At 38.2% G+C, this 18,752-nt stretch overlaps 1 protein-coding gene across 4 annotated transcripts; it reads right to left on the bottom strand.

The window, feature by feature from the left end:
- Positions 1 to 7,098: 7,098 nt before the first annotated feature.
- On the bottom strand, positions 7,099 to 18,515 carry NUC-L1 (nucleolin like 1). 4 transcript variants are annotated; one of them, XM_088702893.2, is made up of 21 exons: positions 18,271 to 18,515; positions 17,500 to 17,563; positions 17,363 to 17,411; positions 17,060 to 17,250; positions 15,877 to 15,969; positions 15,607 to 15,738; positions 15,227 to 15,358; positions 13,520 to 13,648; positions 13,127 to 13,189; positions 12,081 to 12,185; positions 11,849 to 11,983; positions 11,646 to 11,744; positions 11,393 to 11,491; positions 10,049 to 10,129; positions 9,885 to 9,967; positions 9,696 to 9,813; positions 9,285 to 9,373; positions 8,628 to 8,718; positions 8,465 to 8,556; positions 7,458 to 7,780; positions 7,099 to 7,349 (listed from the first exon to the last, which is right to left on the bottom strand). In XM_088702893.2, exons 2-21 carry the CDS (start codon positions 17,530 to 17,532, stop codon positions 7,321 to 7,323), a joined length of 2,166 nt encoding a protein of 721 aa, XP_088559019.2. In that variant the 5' UTR covers positions 17,533 to 17,563; positions 18,271 to 18,515; the 3' UTR covers positions 7,099 to 7,320. The 4 variants fall into 4 exon arrangements, with proteins under 4 accessions (XP_088559019.2, XP_088559020.2, XP_088559021.2 ...); XM_088702894.2 differs by having other exon boundaries at positions 12,087 to 12,185; XM_088702895.2 differs by lacking the exon at positions 13,520 to 13,648.
- Between the last annotated feature and the right edge of the window lie 237 nt (positions 18,516 to 18,752).

The raw sequence follows: 18,752 nt of genomic DNA, 5'->3' as shown, positions 1-18,752 counted from the left end.
TGCATCATTGGGCTTCATATCAGATGATTTCAACATCTGATTGAAGGCATCCAAAACTAATGATACCCTCCAATTAACTATTCTTTGTGTTAAATATACAAATGGTTTTTAGGACATACGCGCATTTTCAACAGTAGTGTGCTAAATACATATCATAGAATATAAAAATTAAAAATCAGCTTCATTCTTTAGATATTTTAAAATATCGCTAGATGTAATATCATTAAGTTTTGATTGTTAGATCATAGTAAATCATTCTGTCATGCTATTAAAGTATTCATTTAGGCTTCGAATTGATGCTTACATTGAAGACCTCCAAAATAAAAGAATTTTGCAGTTTAGATAATATTCATATGTTTAGAAATTCATTTTAAATGGTCCACCATGAATTTTGACTCATAAGCCTTTTGCCTAGAAGTAAGGGACCTATTTAGAATAGGATCAATGTGATAGATGGACTTGGCAACCTTACATGGGGCTAAGCATAACTTTGTAAACTATTTAATTACCTATCTGGTTTGTAAGTAATAATCTATATACCGAACAAGATGCAAATGTGGAGAAATTGGACAAGAGTAGCCAAATAGGCTTAAATGTGTACAATGGACATAAATACACACAATTATATGCCACAAGTTGAGATGTAAACCAAATATGGCTGGGAATTCATTATCAAATTACATTAGACATTAGGCATGGAAGTAATGTCTCCATCTTTGTAACCACTTCATCCCCCTAGCGAGGTCATCAATTCATCATCTAATTGTTAGCATCCACTTGTCCGCAACCATCTCTGTGCACATATGATTTATCGAAACAATCAAAACCACATCTCTACTTCTATATAGGACAACGATTCCCAGTTAGGTAGCAATCGTGGCCATTTACTTTTCTCATGCAACATGATCACTGACTAACCATGAAAATTCCAAGTCATTAACAATTCAATTACATGAACTCCCATGCAAACATCTATCTCCATTTTACATGAACACAAAAACCCTTTGCAACTCAGATATTTATTGTTGCCACACTTTATTATGCATGTATCATAAGCTAAACTAATAAATTCAAATATGCAACTCCCATCAAAAAGGGGGGACAAAGTGTGGCAGTAATACTTTGAAAAGGAGTTGCATATTTGAATTTATTGTTGCCACCCCCCTTTTTGATGGGAGAAGGGGTGGTTGGGTGGATTGCAAATCCAGTTTAATGTTTATTCCGTATTTCATGAATCAAGATTATTTGATGGTTGTGAACTTTTGTTGTTCTATCTCTCATATATTTCACACATCTAAATATGGCAGTAATACTTTGAAGGCATCTCGACTCCAATCAACTCCACTACGGCCCCTAAGGGGCTGTTTTTCGTCATGACAAACATAACAGGTGGTCCTATGACTACCACTGTACACTTTTTGCGTAGTCCTCCATGCAGTCAGGCCAATGAGTTGGACATAGTTACACACTATGCATAATGATAAATTTTACGCGCAGTTACACATGATTGTGTCAATAAAATCGCTAGTGAAAATAAAATTCTTAATGATCAGGTCAGATTAAACATCAAATGGCTCTTAATTCAGGTCGTATATCGACCTTATATACCCCCTTTGGTAGCCAAAGGGGTGTGAATGGGTCGGGTTGGATCGGATCATAAGTGATTCCGACCCAACCTGGTTCCTTGTTCGGGTCCTAATGTTGGACCCAAACTTAACTTAATAGAAGATCAAGTCGGATCAAATTGGATCCATGGTTAAAATTTCTATCTCAATTGATCATTCTTAGGTCCATGTGTAATCTGGCCCCAAACCAAAAAATTCAGATTTGGTCGAGCCCTAGTCAAGTCTAGATCAGGATTGGGTTGGATCTCTGTACTTGGTTTCTTTTGCAATGAATGAAAACTACAAAAAGCAAGTTATGCAAGACTGTACAAGTAAAAGTGCCTAAGCATTAAAAATTAATACTATTACAAACTAACCTAATAATGATAGGCACAATTTTATTAGCTATAAGAAAAATTTTCTGTTCATGTATGCAGTACTTTTTTAAATTTTTTTAGTAGAAAAGAATTACATCTATACTAATCCTTTTTATTCAGCAGTGATATCTCATAAATTTGTTAGAATACATCAACTACTATTTTTCTAAACATACTACTGGAAAAGCATACATGGGCCAAGATAAGGAATATAATTTTGATAAGGACATATAACAAAGTTCGGCAGCTACAAAAGGCTCATAATTAATTCATCTTCTCCCATATGACAAACTTATACTCTATTTTGCCTTCACTAGCCTGAACTTCCTTCTTAGAGGAACAATATCAGCCCTAGCGCTAAAGGCATGATGAGCTAACCGATCTCTTGGTCGAAATAATTCAAGCAGAAATGCCAATCCCTATAGTATCTCCAGAGGTTTCCATCAAACTACCGATACTGAGGCGCCAACCTTACTAGCAGCTTTCCCCAGCCGAGTTAGTGGCTTTCCTGATGATGGCGATACGTGGATTCTGCTAATAGTCATTTTCGATGCCGAGCACAGAGTTTCATCCCCTGCAAAAAACGAAAGAATCGTGCAATGGAGGATATGGCCACAACTTACACATGCACCATGAAGATGAAAGAAATAAAAGCAACAAAGGGGCGGACTGAGAAAGAAAGTCTTTGTTCATTGCCTCAATTACAACAGAACCAACTTGTTTGTTCAGTCTCTTATATTCAAGATACTAGACCCTAGGTAGAGCTGATCATGGGTCTTCTGGCCCGCCCAGCCCGGCCCGAAATTTTTCGGGCTTGGGCATTAAAAAAAGACCCATGGGTCGGGCCTGGGCAGGAAAAGCGGCCCGACCAAAAAAATCGGGCCGGGCCTGGTCGGGCCATTCTGGCCCATTTTTAGATTCCAAACAAAGAAAAAATCGGGCATGTCGTGTCGGGCCTATCGGGTCGGGCCGGGCTAGACGGGCCTAGGACCAGATTTATAAAGTCGGGTCGGGCTTGGACAAAAATTTAAGCCTGACAGTCGGGCCGGGCCGAACCTGGGCATAGCCATCGGGCCTAATTTCTGTTGTAGAGCCCGGCCCGAGCCCGGCCCGAATTTTGATCAGCTCTAACCCTAGGGCCATTTTAGAGATTTGGTCTAGATAACCGTAGGAGAGGCCCATAACAGCTTGAATAGCTGTCTCCTAGAATCCTTAAAGCCATGCTGCCTGCACTGGCACCTCAAAAAGGCCCAATAATACATGCAAAAATCTCTAAAACGCAATGGTCGAGAGAGGAGAAGAGTAACAAAGCTCTAAAGAGGAATGAGAATAAAAGTAGAATTCACACAACTAGCACAGGCCTGATCTATCTGTTTTGTCTAAGAATAGGATTTGGGGCACCAGCCCTGGTAACTCTCGGCGAGGCCCATAATAATTACACCAGCTCTCATAAAGGCCTTAGACTGGCGCTTCATAAAGGCTCAGCAACACGCGTGTAAGGGTTTGAAACACCTCCTTTAGAAGAAAAGCAAAACTAGTCTAAGCACAACTAGCAGAGGTTTGACCTGTCTCTTATGGCCGAGACCCTGGACTTTCGAGCCTTTTTATAGGCTCGGTCTAGGTAGGCCCATATTGGCCTTAATGGCTATTTCATGAAGGTCTTAAATGTCTACCGCGCTGGCACCTCATAAAGGCACGAGAACAAGTGCAAAAGGCTCTGAAGTGCCTACTTCACGGTGTGCAAATCAGCCTGGTTTAAATTTTAAATTTAGATTGACAAATGCTTACCTCACAAATATGAGAAAAATGTTATCCGGCCACGTTGTCGTAGCACCATAGACAGAGATGTCGTTTGTTGTCGCTGCCACGTTGACGTTCCTCTGGCTCCCCTTAGATAGGTAGATATCATCCATCTATAAAAGAATCATAATATATAAAGGAGTGCCAAATCAGTCACAGAACAAGGAATTCATCCAACATCTAGGAGGAAGAAAACTTTGGAGAGATTGAATATGGAGCGATGGTGCATACTTTCCCTCTGGCCAATGTGAGTTCAAGGAATTTGAGATCCATTGGCGTCGATGGCGCAGGCAACTCCACCGTGGAGTTCAGCACCAACATCATGGTCGGCCCAGAAGTTGCATGCAATCCGGTATGGACGAGGAAGTCTTCAAACGTACGTGATGGTCCATATACGAAGAGAACAGAAAAATCCATAATGAACCATCCATAAAAACACAACTCGGAGAATGGTTATATCTCAAACACAACAACGAAAGTAACAAACCATGAATATATACTTGTTTCAAAAATTTTCTAAGATAAAGGGAAAAAAACATAGAAGTTTATTATGTTATTTCCGGTTGAAGCAAAAAGAGGGAACAAACATGCTGAAGAGGATAGGGAATTCACCTTCATGGTAATCTTGGGACCGTGAGAGAGACTTATGCTCCAATAAACCAAGGCTGCTACGCCAATGGCGATAAGGAAAACTAAGATCCATATAAAGTAGCGCCTGTAAGGAGCACCCTTCTTAATTTTCATCATCATCGTCGTAAGCGTCGTCTTCATCATCTTGGAATCGGTTGGTCCTCCACCTTGGAGACCACACCGACGAGTTGCTCCCCACCGAGGAGTGGGAAAGGGATCGGTCGCCCATGGCACAACGGGTTGGGGGAGTGGGGCACCACGAGTCTGTCCCCTCTTCTCCACTGTAGGAACCCGGAGGTCGACCGGGGTCAAAGTAGACGGGCTTCCTGGTTGCCTTCCCGCGCCATGGTCGTCGGAATTGCCGGATGGGCTTTGGACAGAGTAGTAGGGTCGCTGAGTAGGGGAAGCCGAGGGCAACGTGCTGCTGGCGCCTGTCTGTTTCCCTTCCTTTCCTTTCTTAAGATCAAGATCATCTTTTTCTCTCTCTGCCTGTGCACGTATTGGACTTTTTTTTACCCCGGGAGCGCTAGAAAGGGAAGGAAACACAAGCTTTATCGAGGATGAGTCAATGTACACATCCAAGTTATTATAGTCTTTAACGAATTGATTACCGTGATTATGTATATATTACGTCACCCTTCTCTTCTCTGCTGGCTGCACCAAATTCTTAATTTGATTATATTCCATATATACCCTTTTTTTAATATGCTTTTGAGAGAGGAAGATTCTAGGTATATTCTATCAAATCGGAATCTAGCAGCGCTTCTTTGGAAACTTTTCAAATAAGATAAAAAAGCATTTCATCTTTTGTGCCACCTTGGCATACTCAATTAGATATTTGTTGGAAATTAAGTTAGAATAGATAGAGATACGAGTTCAAATAAGATTAGGTAACTAATTTGAATTTGTGTTAGGTCGAAAAACACAAGCCTCGAAAAGGTAAGTAAGTTAGCTGCTTCGATATTAAAACCTATCGACTTAAGCTAAACCCATGTTAGCCAAACCAAGCCCTCCCTGTACATTAGGTCAGGCTGACTTAAACGAAAAGCGAGAAAATTTTAGCTAAGATTGTCATTTTAACATGAGAGGCGCATGTCAACAAATCACACAATAGTAGTCTTATCGGTGGAAGGACCTGCCATCTGCTTTTTCCTCAAGCCATACTACCTCACCATGCTTCATGTTAGAAGCCATAGAAACCATGCACTGTAGTTAAGGTTGTTTGGAGAGGGGAGAGTTTCAGTTGCAACGGAGTCGAGACATTCTTTTTATATTTTTAATGGGAATTCAATAAACACCCTTCTTTACACCCAAACCATCACTTAATGAGAGGGTATACGCATGGATCTTCTCACAATTAAGTTCCCATTAAAACTCATTTTTAGTAAGGCATCACGGTCAACATAGATTTATTTTTATTGTCGCCAGCTAACCCTCCTGTGAAAATTTCAGAGGATTCGTGTTGCCCCACTACATTGACTCATGAAATAAGGTCTAGCAAGTAGACTTAAAATAACATGCATCTAAATAGGACAGCAATTAACAATCTTCGAAAATAACAAATGGCGTATTTTGCTTCAAAATTAACACCCGAGCATTCGATTCTTTTCGAATCCTCCGCATATTTGATCTTACTTTGTCTCCTGTCTGTTTTCTTCCTTCCCCACCTGCCATCCTAGCTTCTTTCATTGTACTATACAAGGTAGCATAACCATCTTCAACTGGCTTTTGCCCCCTCACATACTCTCATAAAGGTGTCATATAAAGAACCAGAAGCATTTATCATTCTCATGCTCCTATTTTATAAGCTCAAATGAATGAATAGCTTGACTTTTGTCTCCTATCATATCTACTTTCTTGTCATCATACTTGGAGATATAAATGGGTTAGATCAAACCGGATCATAAATGATCCCAATCTAACCCAATTTGTTGTTCTAGTTCTAATTTTGGACCCCGACCCTTCGGAGCCAATGGAAGTCAATCCATGTATAACCCCATCCCAACTTAAAAAATTTAGTTCTCTTCAGGTTCGGGGCGAGATCAGGGGCAGTGACGGATCAGCTGGGCCCGTTTGAACCCCAAAATTTCTGCTAAGCTGGGTGTCCATCCATCTTTCCGTACTTTCCCCAGAAAAAACCATTGAAAATTATCTATCCTCTTGATAGGGCATCCTAACATCCAATAAGTGGAGCATGCAGGCAGATTAGAGAGTACTGCATTGATCAAACGTCAACCTCCTGTTCATACACTATTCAAGACCAAAACCGTGATGCGGCAATACATATTGTACCTCTTTGCCGATAAACCACCAAGAAATCACATATTACATGGATAGCAAGATAAGACTTACATCCATAGAGACAATGTGAGAATACAGGTAGATGAGTGCAATTATGCTTGCCTAATAATTAGACATCAATTGTTAGGCAAGCATTATTATACCATATATAGGGAGCACCATAGTAAAAGTATATATTTTTATCAAACAACTCCAAATTACTATCTACTTTTCTTTAACTATTAGAAATATATCAACTAACTCCATGCACCGATCACACTGGTAATGGAAAAAGCACATGACATCCCTCTAAATGGTGGTCTCCTGTCGACCAAATAAACACGAAGATGGAGTCACAAATGTCGATATCACTTTGGTAAAATCAAATCGCAGGAAAGCCACAAAACTGAATCCAAAATATTAACTACTTCCCACAGTTGAATTCCAAGTTTCAAAATCACAAAAAGTAGACAACCACCAATGTCAAAAGTTGCCGGTGAGTTACAAAACCAATTCAACAGACAAATCTTAAAGACAGAATAACGATACTCCGCTAAAGCTATATTTCACTAGGTAGGGGATGAAACTGGGATCTGCACTAGCGGAAAATTCACGAAGAAGTGCTCCCTCTAGTCATCACTGAAGGTCGTCTTCTTCCCTGTAAAAAAGTAACCGCATCAATATAATGCTTCTGCTATTGCTGGTGCTGATTGTCAACAATTTTTCTGACATAGAAGTAATAGCTATTAAGAGCAGGATCACTAACCTGTACTGGCTGCAGCAAAACTTTGCTTGTTAGGGGTTCCTCCTCGTCCCCTGCCACCACCACCTCCAAACCGTCCCCTGCCACCGCCACCTCCAAACCGTCCCCTGCCACTGCCACCTCTACCACCACGTCCACCACGTTGGCCTCCAAATCTGCCACCACCCCTTCCTGAGCTATCCCTGCCACCACTCCAGCTACCATCACGGCTGTCACCTCTTGGCTTAGCTTCATCCACTGTTAATGAGTAGCCCCCAAGTTCAGACCCATCGAGTTCCAGAGCCTTCGAAAAGGCATCTTGCTCCCCAAAATCCATGTATGCCATCCTGCAACCAAAAGCTGCCCCTTAATACAAGCAAGATAATCAGGCAAAGCAACTACAAATCAAAGAGCCAAAGGATGCAGCAGAACAGAAAAAAAGGCCTCCCCACTCTCCAACACTTCTTATCTCTTACCCGATACAAGTTTGGCTATTTGTCCAATGACATTTCACAAGTTCCATATAGTTGGAGTATCAACAAATATGAGCATACAGAAATGATTGACAAAGTACAAAAATAGACATCTGATTTCTGCATGAAGATACAGCTCCCATTCTAAAATTTATCGTTTTATACCCACCACATTATACACTCTGGAGTGCCCAACTAAACTATACCTTGTATTAGAGGGCCAGCTGAAGATGTAAATTGTAGATTGAATTTTTAGTGAAGTGTCATATTCATTTTACAAAAACATAAAAATAATAAACTCTCCTGAACCCCGTAGCCCTCGCCACTCTTCAGTAAGATAGAAAGCTAAAAAAACAAAGAGAATAAAAGAAATGATCAGCTGATATGCCTTGGCATGGATTACATGAGAGAAATTTAGCAGAAGCAAAAGAGCTTGCAAATAGATGCACATATCTCTAACCAAATAAAAGAAATATATTTTCAAAAAGAAGAAAACTTTGCAGTCCAAACATATAAAGATACAAGCAGATTTCAAAACTAAATACAATATAAACGGACCCCTTGAAAGCACCAGTTTCGTAGTCCTTTGGTAAGGAAACACGAGTAATCTCTCCACAAGACCCAAAATGCTCTTGAAGGGAGCTCCGGATCTGCAATAAGTTCAAAAATTAAATACAGCACACAGAGATTCAAGATTAGATTGATTAAATTAAAACAAAACCTGATCCTCTTCAGGGGATTTATCAAAACCCTTTACGAATATAGTATAGCTTGGACCTTTCCCAGCTTTTTCGTAAGAATTACCATCCTTCCTGCAAATACACACAAAAGAATGCAACAAGTTGGCATCTGCAATAATAAAAAAAGTGGGGCATATACTGTGCATTTTTTTTCTGGAAGTCCTTTTTTCAGACATTGAGCTATAAGAAGAGTAGGTGCCAAAACATAAACTTCTATGCCATGCCTTGAAAAAATAGGGCACCTAACAATTAGTTAATAGTCATAAGTGCAAAGGAATAGTGTGTATCAGTAGACATGCATATGAACATGCATGCACTAGCACACATGATTGACTTTTTGTCTGACTATAAGAGATAGGATTATTAATCATCTCAATAGACGTCAATTCACCTAGAAACTTTTGACCTCTAAAACACCAGGAAAAAAACAAAAGGCTTGAATAGGTTAATTAGAGTAAGCATAAAACTCATCTGCATAAATGTTTCAAAACATGAAGCAGTTAAAGATAATGTAACCCAACTTATTTACAGGGTTATATTACATTTACCAATAAACAGGTTTTTCTTCACATGACCCATATGACAATCAGCAGTATAAGAACAAAAAAATCCTAAAGAAAATAAGGAAAGACCAATACCCGCTGTAAGGGGTATATGCGCCCCTTCCATTGGCCACATCAAGTCTTACTGCACGTCCCAATAGTTCCATGCCATTCATTTCAAGTGCCTATAAAAGGATCAGAGATGAGTTTTATTAGTGCTAAATGTAGAAGACAATGAACAACTTCATGTACTCATGATGGCCCTGGTTCAGAGACAAAATTTGGAGAACCTGACATCAAATAATTTCCAGATGAAGGGAAAAAATTGAGGTAATCTCCTAACGGCAAAGCTTTTTAACAAGAACTTTCTGAAGGCGATTATTTAAAAAAAATATGTGAATTGTGAAAAATTTAAACATAGCAGGTTAAAGAAGAAAATCCATGCAATCTACATTAGGTGCTAAAGAATTAATTCACTACTACAAAAATAGAACAAAAAAAGATTACTTTCTGAGCTCCATCTTCAGTGGTGAATTCAACATGACCAAATCCTCTGAAGCGTCCATCATCAGCGACAGCCAAACGAACTTCAGCAATCTCCCCTGCCTCTTTGAAGAATTCAGCCCTGAAATGAAAAAAGTATATCAAACATGTGCACAAGTAAAAATATGCAAATGACTCAAAGGTGATACATACACATCATCTTGTCCAGCATCATAGGACAGGTTTCCAACAAATATTGTTTTTGATCCAGATATCTGACTGCTAGGAGTTTTAGGCTACATTGAATAGCATTAAAATCAGTTTTGCACATTTGGAAAACCAACACACCACTAAAACAACTTGGATGAGTAAATTACCGCCTTCTTGTCAGATTTTGTAGCCGTCAGTTTTGCTGTTGCATTTGCTGATGGTACATCTTTCATCTTCACATCCGAGTCCTGCATGTTTTAACATTTAGAGAAAATAATAAATAAATAAAAGACAGTACTTCACAGATGTTGAAGCGCACGATACAGAAAATATAGACACAAAAATAATGCTAAACCCAAATTAAACGAAAAAGGGCTTGATGACTGTTATTGCAGCCATTGATCAAACTTTAATAATCTAATTAAAGTCCATATTGTTGGAAGCATACCTTGGATTAATTAAAAAAGCATACATGAAAGAAGGGGTAAAAGAAGTTCAAATCCAGTAACTCCAAGTGAAATATTAAATGTTGACACCAACAAAAATTGGCAAGCCCAAAAGGAAAAAACAACACTAATAATTTGCAATGCCAAATAAATGGGAGAGCACTCTGCTTGAAAAATATTATATGACAGCATTGAGATTGTCCAACACCTCTTGCCATCCATTCAAAATCAGGATAAGAAATTGCTCAACATACAGAATTAAGCAGTACAAATGGATTATGCTTGTGCTGCACAAAAAGATAGAATTTAAGACCCACGTTGCAAAACAAAATTTAACCAAATGTCAACAACCAAGAACAGAAATCCCAAAGTACACTAGCAACTGATAGTCAAGCATTGATATTAGTGTTGAAATAAACAAATACTATAAGAGAATCAATTTGGACGGCGTTTTGCCATTGTCTGAGTGAAAGACCTGGGAATTATCAAATGGTGGCACACTTAAATTTTTCTACTCTAGTCTCTAGGTATACAACAGGCTCTCATGAGAATGATTACAGACTGCAGAATGCAATATGATTTCATCAAAGAAGAGTGATAAGTGCACCAGAATCATGTGAAGAGAATGTTAATGATTTCCAAGTTACAAAACAAAAATTTTGCTATAGATTTAGACTAACTGATATCAAAATTTTAAAACTGGTCAAGATTTTTCAAATATTTTTTCCCAAAAAGATAAAGCATGCTAGTCTACAAATAAAAACCTTCTTACATTGAAAGCGAGCACCTAGACAGGTATGACATTTGTTGCCTGTCACTTCATAATGGCCATAAAATAATTACTCAGATTAACTAAATACATGACCCACCCAAACATCATGTGTTAACAATCCAACTGAACCAGCTCAGTACAGGGAAAAAACCTGCAACCATCATCAATCAATCTTTATCTTTTACTTAATGAAAAAACCAAACCAATAGGTTCTCTGACCAGTGCACCAACTTCTCATAGTTTCACTTCACATTAAATATTAACCAAGACTTCACATAAAACAACAACATTACCTTCTTCTGTGGAGTCTTCATCGGCTGTTCATCTTCACTCTCCTCATCGGAAGAATCCTCCTCCTCAGAACTACTGCTATCTGCAGATGCTTTGGTTGGCTAGCATTCAAAGAGATACAGGCAACAGACAACAAATTATAAGCAAACAAGTACTTCAAATATATTCATTTTGCAACAAATATAATATGAACATATTACCTTCACATAAAGCAACAAATATTGATCAACAGATCACATAACATAACAATATTACCTTCTTCTGCAGAGTCTTCATCGGCTGTTCATCTTCACTCTCCTCATCAGAAGAATCCTCCTCTTCAGAACTGCTGCTCTCTGCAGATGCTTTCATTGCCTAGCATCCAGAGATACAGGCAACAGACAACAAATAATCAGGAAACAAGTACTAAAAATCTCTTTTTTATTTTTCAATTGCAACAACAGTTTTATGGCAATTACCTTTTTATTTTGTTCTGGTTTTGAAGGCTCCTCATCTGAAATTTCTTCAGAGCTGTCATCCTCATCTTCATCACTGCTACTTTCTTTTTTAACAGGCTTTGCAGTTGGCTTGTTGACATTTCCAGGAACGGTACCCTAAATATGAATAATAGTCAGGATAACAAGAATGCGCATGGAAAGCCAGAGCTGCTACAAAAGAATAGATCACGACCAATCAAAAACTAAACACTACCGGAACCTTCAGCTTCTTTTTTTGTGGTTCTTCACCGCTCTCATCAGAACTCTCATCGGAACTCTCTTCAGATCTTTGATCTACTTTGGTTTTATGCTGTGATTTCTGGATCCAGATGGTTAAAAATAATGTTAAGATTTTATGTCATGTAGAGGCAACTGAATATGATAATATATGTGAATTACCACAGAGTTCAATTTATGTCATGTAGAAGCAACTGAACTGGAGTAGAATGTAAAAAACATGTCTAAGAACTACTAATTATGAAAAGGTAAACCAAGGCTTCAATTTAAGTAGTACCAGAAAAATTTTCACCACAAGTTCTCAATCTAGAAACAGATGCTTGCATCAAGTAAAATAGAATAAAATCAGAAAAGTAAACATAAAAAGCATGATATTTACATGAACATACAATGACAAATATGGTCATTTAAAGAACAAAACTATAAGTAGGACAAATCATAGATGTCACCACCAAACATCTATGGACTCGAGGACCACAGGAAGCAATTCACAGGAAATCAAATTACATTAATCTGAAAAGGTTGCAAAAAAAATTATGGAACAAAAGACATAAAAGTGGGAAATAACAAGGAAATGTCTTAATCTTAATATATCAGCGTCCTTTAGGCAAGGGATGACTGATGACAACAGCATTCCTACATCCACACCCTAACATTCAAACAGTGTTTCATGCATTGTGGTTCTCACTTTTCAAACAGCCAATTTTCTCTCCATCCTTCCGTATCTCATTTGATTTCACTTGCACATATAATAACCTGATAGACAGGTTAAAAATAAATTATGTTCACAAGAATTGCATAAATAGACATCGCGACCGAGTCCTAATTTTTCCAGATTGTTGCGCAAGACAATATTAAACAGGAACTTCAAGAACAAGTTGGGTAACCAGCTGTTGCAGAAGGGTTATGATTTGACTATAAAAGAAAAGAGAACGCCCTATCCAGCAACGAGAAGATCCATATCATAATGCAATAAACAAGGCCAAATATATAAAATGGCAAGACAGGATAGATGAACATTACTGGCTGAACATCTTTCTTCACAGTGACAGCCTGCTTTTTGGCAGGAACCTTTGCCGGTGTTTCCTGCATCAAATATACATTTAGAATGAGATTCAGATTTACAAAGTAGAACAGAAATTGAAGGAAGCAATAACACAAGAATTCCATCGGATCTTAAAACCGAAAAATCATATCTCCAGCTAGAAGTGGGATGTTTCTACTATGTCGAAAAATATACATCATAAGAAAAAAATTGTTAATGTGTGGTAAATACTAAAAGTTCTTAGATGGTAATTTAGTTGCAGGACTTATTTGAATTATAAGATTGTCATTTATCAGGAACTCTCTCCAACGTCAGACACTTGATTTAGGAAATGATTTATATTCCCTTTACAGAAAAGGATAGACCATTACCTCTTCACCATCAGATTCACTCTCTGATGTCTCACTGGATGTTTCTTCAGTATTTAAGGCACCAAGAGTTCCATTCTTTGATGATGCAAGTGGTTTGTTTGCAGGTGCACCAGCTTTGGCTGTGACTCCCTGCAAAAATTGAGTGATAACACTCATCAAATAATGACAATTGGAAATAGACAGCACACTTCAGATGAATTTAGCTCCAGAATATGGACGAGGGAGTAGGAAGGGACTGAGAGTTATGCACACTGGAACAGCTAAAAGTTATGTCATAACCTAATTCTATTTTTCACTTGCCTCCAATGTCTGGAATAGCATTTGGTTGATGGTGGTTTTGTCCAGAAGAAACAAATAGGAGGGGCAAGCACAAGGTATGATTGTATGACAGTAATAGCCCTTTGAAACATAATAGGCCTGGAGTAAGCAAGTTTGACCAGCAATACCTATTCCTTGTTTATGCCAGTTTGTAGGATGCTGTTTGACAAGCATAAGGGCTTTACTACCTCACCAAATGCTGCCTTTAGGGTCAACAAATTTATTCTAAAATTATTTTAAAACAATAGCTTGTGTACCTCATCATCCTTGTCAGAATCACTCTCGGAAGAGCTATCACTTGATTCAGGTTTCTTCTTGGACACGGAGGAAATTATCTTCAAATTGAATTGTCTAGAGGAAAGTAGGATGACTAATATCTCCAGGAAGCATAAATATATTTTCATATTCATTAAAAGTATCAATGCTAACCATGGGTTAATATTTTGATTGGTATTGGTCCATCTAGCTTGTCCTGGATCAGACCAGTAAGATAGCAAGTACTGGGATAGGTCTAGGGCTTTACTACATGTAAAATTTAGTTGCCTTGGTTGTTACAGGCCAGTATGAAAAAGCTAGGGACGAGGTGAGCCACCATCCACCAATATTAGACAAGTGAGAAAGAAGAGTGAAAGAAGAGTCCCAAGTGGCTCTCTTTTTTTTTTTTGCATGTGAGGGGAAAGATATAAAGGAGAAAGAGAGGAAGGGAAACTAGAGACTTCGATCTAGCAAATACTGCTTAAATCTAGCCACCCCAATGCTCATATCCACTATAGAGCTTAGTAATCTCCTCTCTGATGCACATGTCATGGACTTGGCTGACATATACATGAACTAATATATGTCAAAGGCTACCAAAGGAAAAAAGGGTTTACATTGGGTACAAGCCTAAATCAGTTATATAAGGCTGCTACTATAGAATATAAGCCTAGAGATCTTATCCAATCAAGCGATATTAAGATAAGTCAGAGATCATCTCCAATCAGGTATGTCAAGATGAGTCATAAATCTCATCTAGAGGCATATTATAGAGAATATTGTTTCCTATTTACAAGAAATGAATGTGGACACATTTTTAGGAAAATTCAAGGGTCCTACAACTGTAAATAAGGATGTCTAGCCATTGTAAAGAGCATCTTGAATTGATTGATTTCTAGTTCTAGTCTCCATATTTCTATGAGAGTTCTTTCTTGTTGCTTCTTCCTCCTATCTTGCTACTCTATTTTTAGGTATTTCTTCTTCCTCAAGGAGAAAGATCAAGCTATACGAGGTTCTTTATTGAAGCAGCAAGTTTCATCAAAAGAGCTGCAAAAGTAGAATTGGGAATGACAAGCCTAAAATCCCTTCTAGCCTTCAGATAACATAGAATCAGTGAGCAATCGAGTTACTTACAGCATCCTCATCTGAACTGCTATCTGAATCTGAACTGTCACTTGATTCTTCCTCTTTAGATCTTGCAGGTGCGCCATTCTTAGCTCCAGTTGCTGGCAACTTCTTTGATGGGGCAATCACCTTAGTAGGTTCCTGAAATTGCATCATCAGGGATTTCATCAACTAAATATGCCACATTTTTTTGAAACTTGTGATAAATGTTGTTGACAAAATTTAATTAAAACTACAATGGAAATAGGTAAAGGAGTTCATCTGAGATAAGTAATTGCTGCTCATGTTCAAATAGAAAATGGTTTCCAATGTTGAACTTTATTTATATTGAAAAATAGAAGGTACCAAGGATTTGAAAAGAAACACAGAAGATCAGAGTGCAGACTCACATCTTCATCATCAGAATCACTTCCAGAACTGCTCTCTGGCTTTCCTTTCTTAGCTAACACACCATCTAAACCGTTCTTAGTAACAGTAGGTGCGATCTTTTTAGCAGGAGCGGCAGCTTTTTTTACAGGTTCCTGTCACCAGTATGAGGTATATAGTAAAATGCATCCAGAATAAGAAAACAGACAACCATCAGACCACTATGAGGTATCTAGAAAGCAACAAGAAAGGGACTTTCAACAGCCAACGTAGAAGATGCAAATCCTCCTTACATCATCAGAAGATGATTCTTCACTGCTGCTGCTGCTAGATTCCTTTGCAGGCGCTTTGACAGGTTTAATGGTCTTCTTAAGTGGAACTTTAACCTGCAACACAATTATTCCATATTCAAGTTTCAGAAATGTCTAGCATCCAGCACATGCATAAGCGTTAATAACAAACAAATGCACATCATCAAAACAGAATGATCACATTACAAAGACCACGAGGGGGGGAAGTAGCAACAGTAAAAGGTTTCAAAATATCACGAAGCATTGAAATGAACCAGTAACCCTCAAACTAATTAGAAAGACAACAGAAGATATTTCATAATCTTTTATCAATATAGGATATTATGAATGCTTGAAAGAATCAGTGACGGAGAAAAATAGGCAAAACACAAAATTTAATGGATGTGAATAGATATTTGTCAGGCTTGCTTTGGCTAAAGCAATTAGATCTTAACAGGCATGAACTATGAATAAACAAAAAGGATCCATAAATTTATATCAAACATAGATGATAAAACTCAAAAATTATTATGTTGGCATGGTTCTTGCTAATTTGCAGAAGAAGTTTCATGTACAACAAGCTCATGAGAGATGATCCAAGCCCCATCTAAGCAAAAGCAGACGCCCGTATGATCGCATATGATAATCGTTAACTAGAACAATTGGTAAACCCTAGGGCGCAGCCCTACCTTGATATTAACATGTTACTTTTACTATCATGCAAATTTTATAGCATGTTTGCATAACAATAATAACAACCACCCTTCCACATAGAGTCAAGCTCTGAAAGCTCAGACAGGCCAAGATAGTCAAATTTACTGAAAGTTAGTACGATTGCTAAACTCTATTGATCTGCTCTGACATTACCAGGACACTACAACTACAGATTTACTGAAAGTTAGTATGATTGCTAAACTCTATTGATCTGCTCTGACGTTACCAGGACACTACAACTACAGATTCTTCACTTACACAACCATTACTAACAATAGCTATTTAAAACTGCAGCAAGCTTTGAAGCATCAAACAGCAACTCTATCGGTCAGCAAGATTACTATTTGCCCTACAAGTTGTGGATCATTAAATATTACCATGGAAAATATTTAACAGGCGCAAGAACGTCAGTACAATCAATTTCCTCAACCTACTGGTTAACAACAGAAAAAAGGTCAATAAAATAAATTACCTCTTCTTCAGATTCTGAAGAAGTCTGATCCTCAGAACTGCTGCTTTCAGCTTTCTTCTTTCGCAGAGGCTTTTGTGAGACTTTCTTTGACTTCTTATTGTCCCCCTTCTTCAGAACCACCTCCTCAACTTCTCTTTTTTGCTTCTTTGAGCTAACTGGTTTTTCTATTGCTTCCTCAGCATCCCTCTTGCCTGATTGTCAAGAACAACAGATCTCTTAAGAATTCAAAAAGAACAAAGATAACCAAAACAACAAAACCTGGTAAGATAAATATATAGATACATTATGAAAGAAGAAAAACACCTTTTTTGGCAGATTTTGCAGGAGGAACCGACGCATGAGCTGCAGCAACCTGCATGACAGAAATGCATTCTTAGAAACTCGAGCAGAATCAAATATTGCCTACGTAGAGAATAGCTCTGAATGATGGTTGTCAATACCTCAACGTTGGATTTCTTGCTTGACTTGCCCATTTTAATGATATTAGAATGTAGATGAACCACCCTGAGAAACAAAACAAAGAAGATACATGAGAAATTGAAAATATATTTTTCTTTCATGCATCATCAAGTTACTGGCTAAAAAAAGAAAGAAAAAACATTTTCTAGTGAGAGAGAAAAAAAGCAAAAAAAATCTACCATTAACAAAAAAAAATGTAATAGTGATGCTGTTTGCTCGTCGTAGAAATCAACATAAGTATTAAAAAAAATACAACTATACAATATGAAAACTGTAACTTTCTCACAAAGTCGTATCCAGAGTTCCACCTTCATGGAGAAGATGCGAACCAGCCTTCAAATAAAATATATGATCAATATTTTAATAGACACTCAAACAAACATAAAATATGCATGATCCTGCTAATCCGGTTATTAGAAAAAATTAAAAAAGCAAATATTATCTTCAACTGGCACAAAATATTCTTAAAAAAATAAAAAACATCGACATAATGAGACGATCTTTTATGCTGCGGAGCAATACCACTAGAAAATATTCTTTCTCAACCGCTAAACTAAACCTCTTGAAATTTAACTACACCTCTAGTGCAATCAGTTGAACCCAGAAATTCGATACCGGAGACAAAGAAAAATGAAACAAAAACTAAATCGAAATCAACAATACATAACCGAAAGAAGAAGAGCAAGAGATAAGATTTGCCAGGGATACGAAAAAGCCACAAGGAGAAAACTAACACTTAGGGTTTCTCTTACCTTGAGCGGCTTAGGGTTTCTCTTGAGAGAAAAGGTCGAAGAGAAGAAGAGAGGGGAGAATGGAGAGGGGACGGCAAAACCCTAGTCGAAGAGGAATTAGGGCTTTGGAGAGGGTTTGGAGGGCTCGCGAGCGCTTATATAGGGGAGGCGTCGGGGGCTATTTAGGGCTTTTTTTTTTTTTTTTGGTAAAAGGCTATTTAGGGCTTTCATTAGGTTACGGAGCGGCGCTCCCGGCTCGCCCACCCGAACCCGACGAGAAATTATATTCTGCATCACGTTGCCGTACACGCTACCAATCACAACCGTTAGTTTCTGTAGACCCATCATCAAGCGCGCATCCTAATGCACCGTTTTAGAAACGAGCGGCTGTAGCTGATGATGTGCACATGGTGCATGCAGCGTGGGCCATATTGTCTCCGAAACCATCCGAGCCGGCTGATGGCGCCAGGTATCGTTGGTCCTGGAATCCGGTGTATGCACAT

The sequence above is a fragment of the Phoenix dactylifera genome, chromosome 8 (genome assembly GCF_051530095.1).
Source record: "Phoenix dactylifera cultivar Ajwa chromosome 8, Ajwa_hap1_PhDact_Kaust_v1.1, whole genome shotgun sequence".
NCBI lineage: Eukaryota > Viridiplantae > Streptophyta > Magnoliopsida > Arecales > Arecaceae > Phoenix > Phoenix dactylifera.
Note: the sequence above shows the minus strand (reverse complement) of the source record. Positions and strands in the feature narration are given on the sequence as shown.

What these genes read in the sequence shown, in the direction of transcription:
- NUC-L1 (XM_088702893.2), bottom strand. Translation starts at nt 17,532, where the DNA reads ATGGGCAAGTCAAGCAAGAAATCCAACGTTGAG. An exon ending in CTGAAGATGGAGCTCAGAAA is followed by an intron (nt 9,374 to 9,695) that starts GTAATCTTTTTT and finishes ATCCTTTTATAG; the next exon opens with GCACTTGAAATGAATGGCAT. An exon ending in GAAACTGGTGCTTTCAAGGG is followed by an intron (nt 7,781 to 8,464) that starts GTCCGTTTATAT and finishes TTTTGGTTGCAG; the next exon opens with GATGGCATACATGGATTTTG.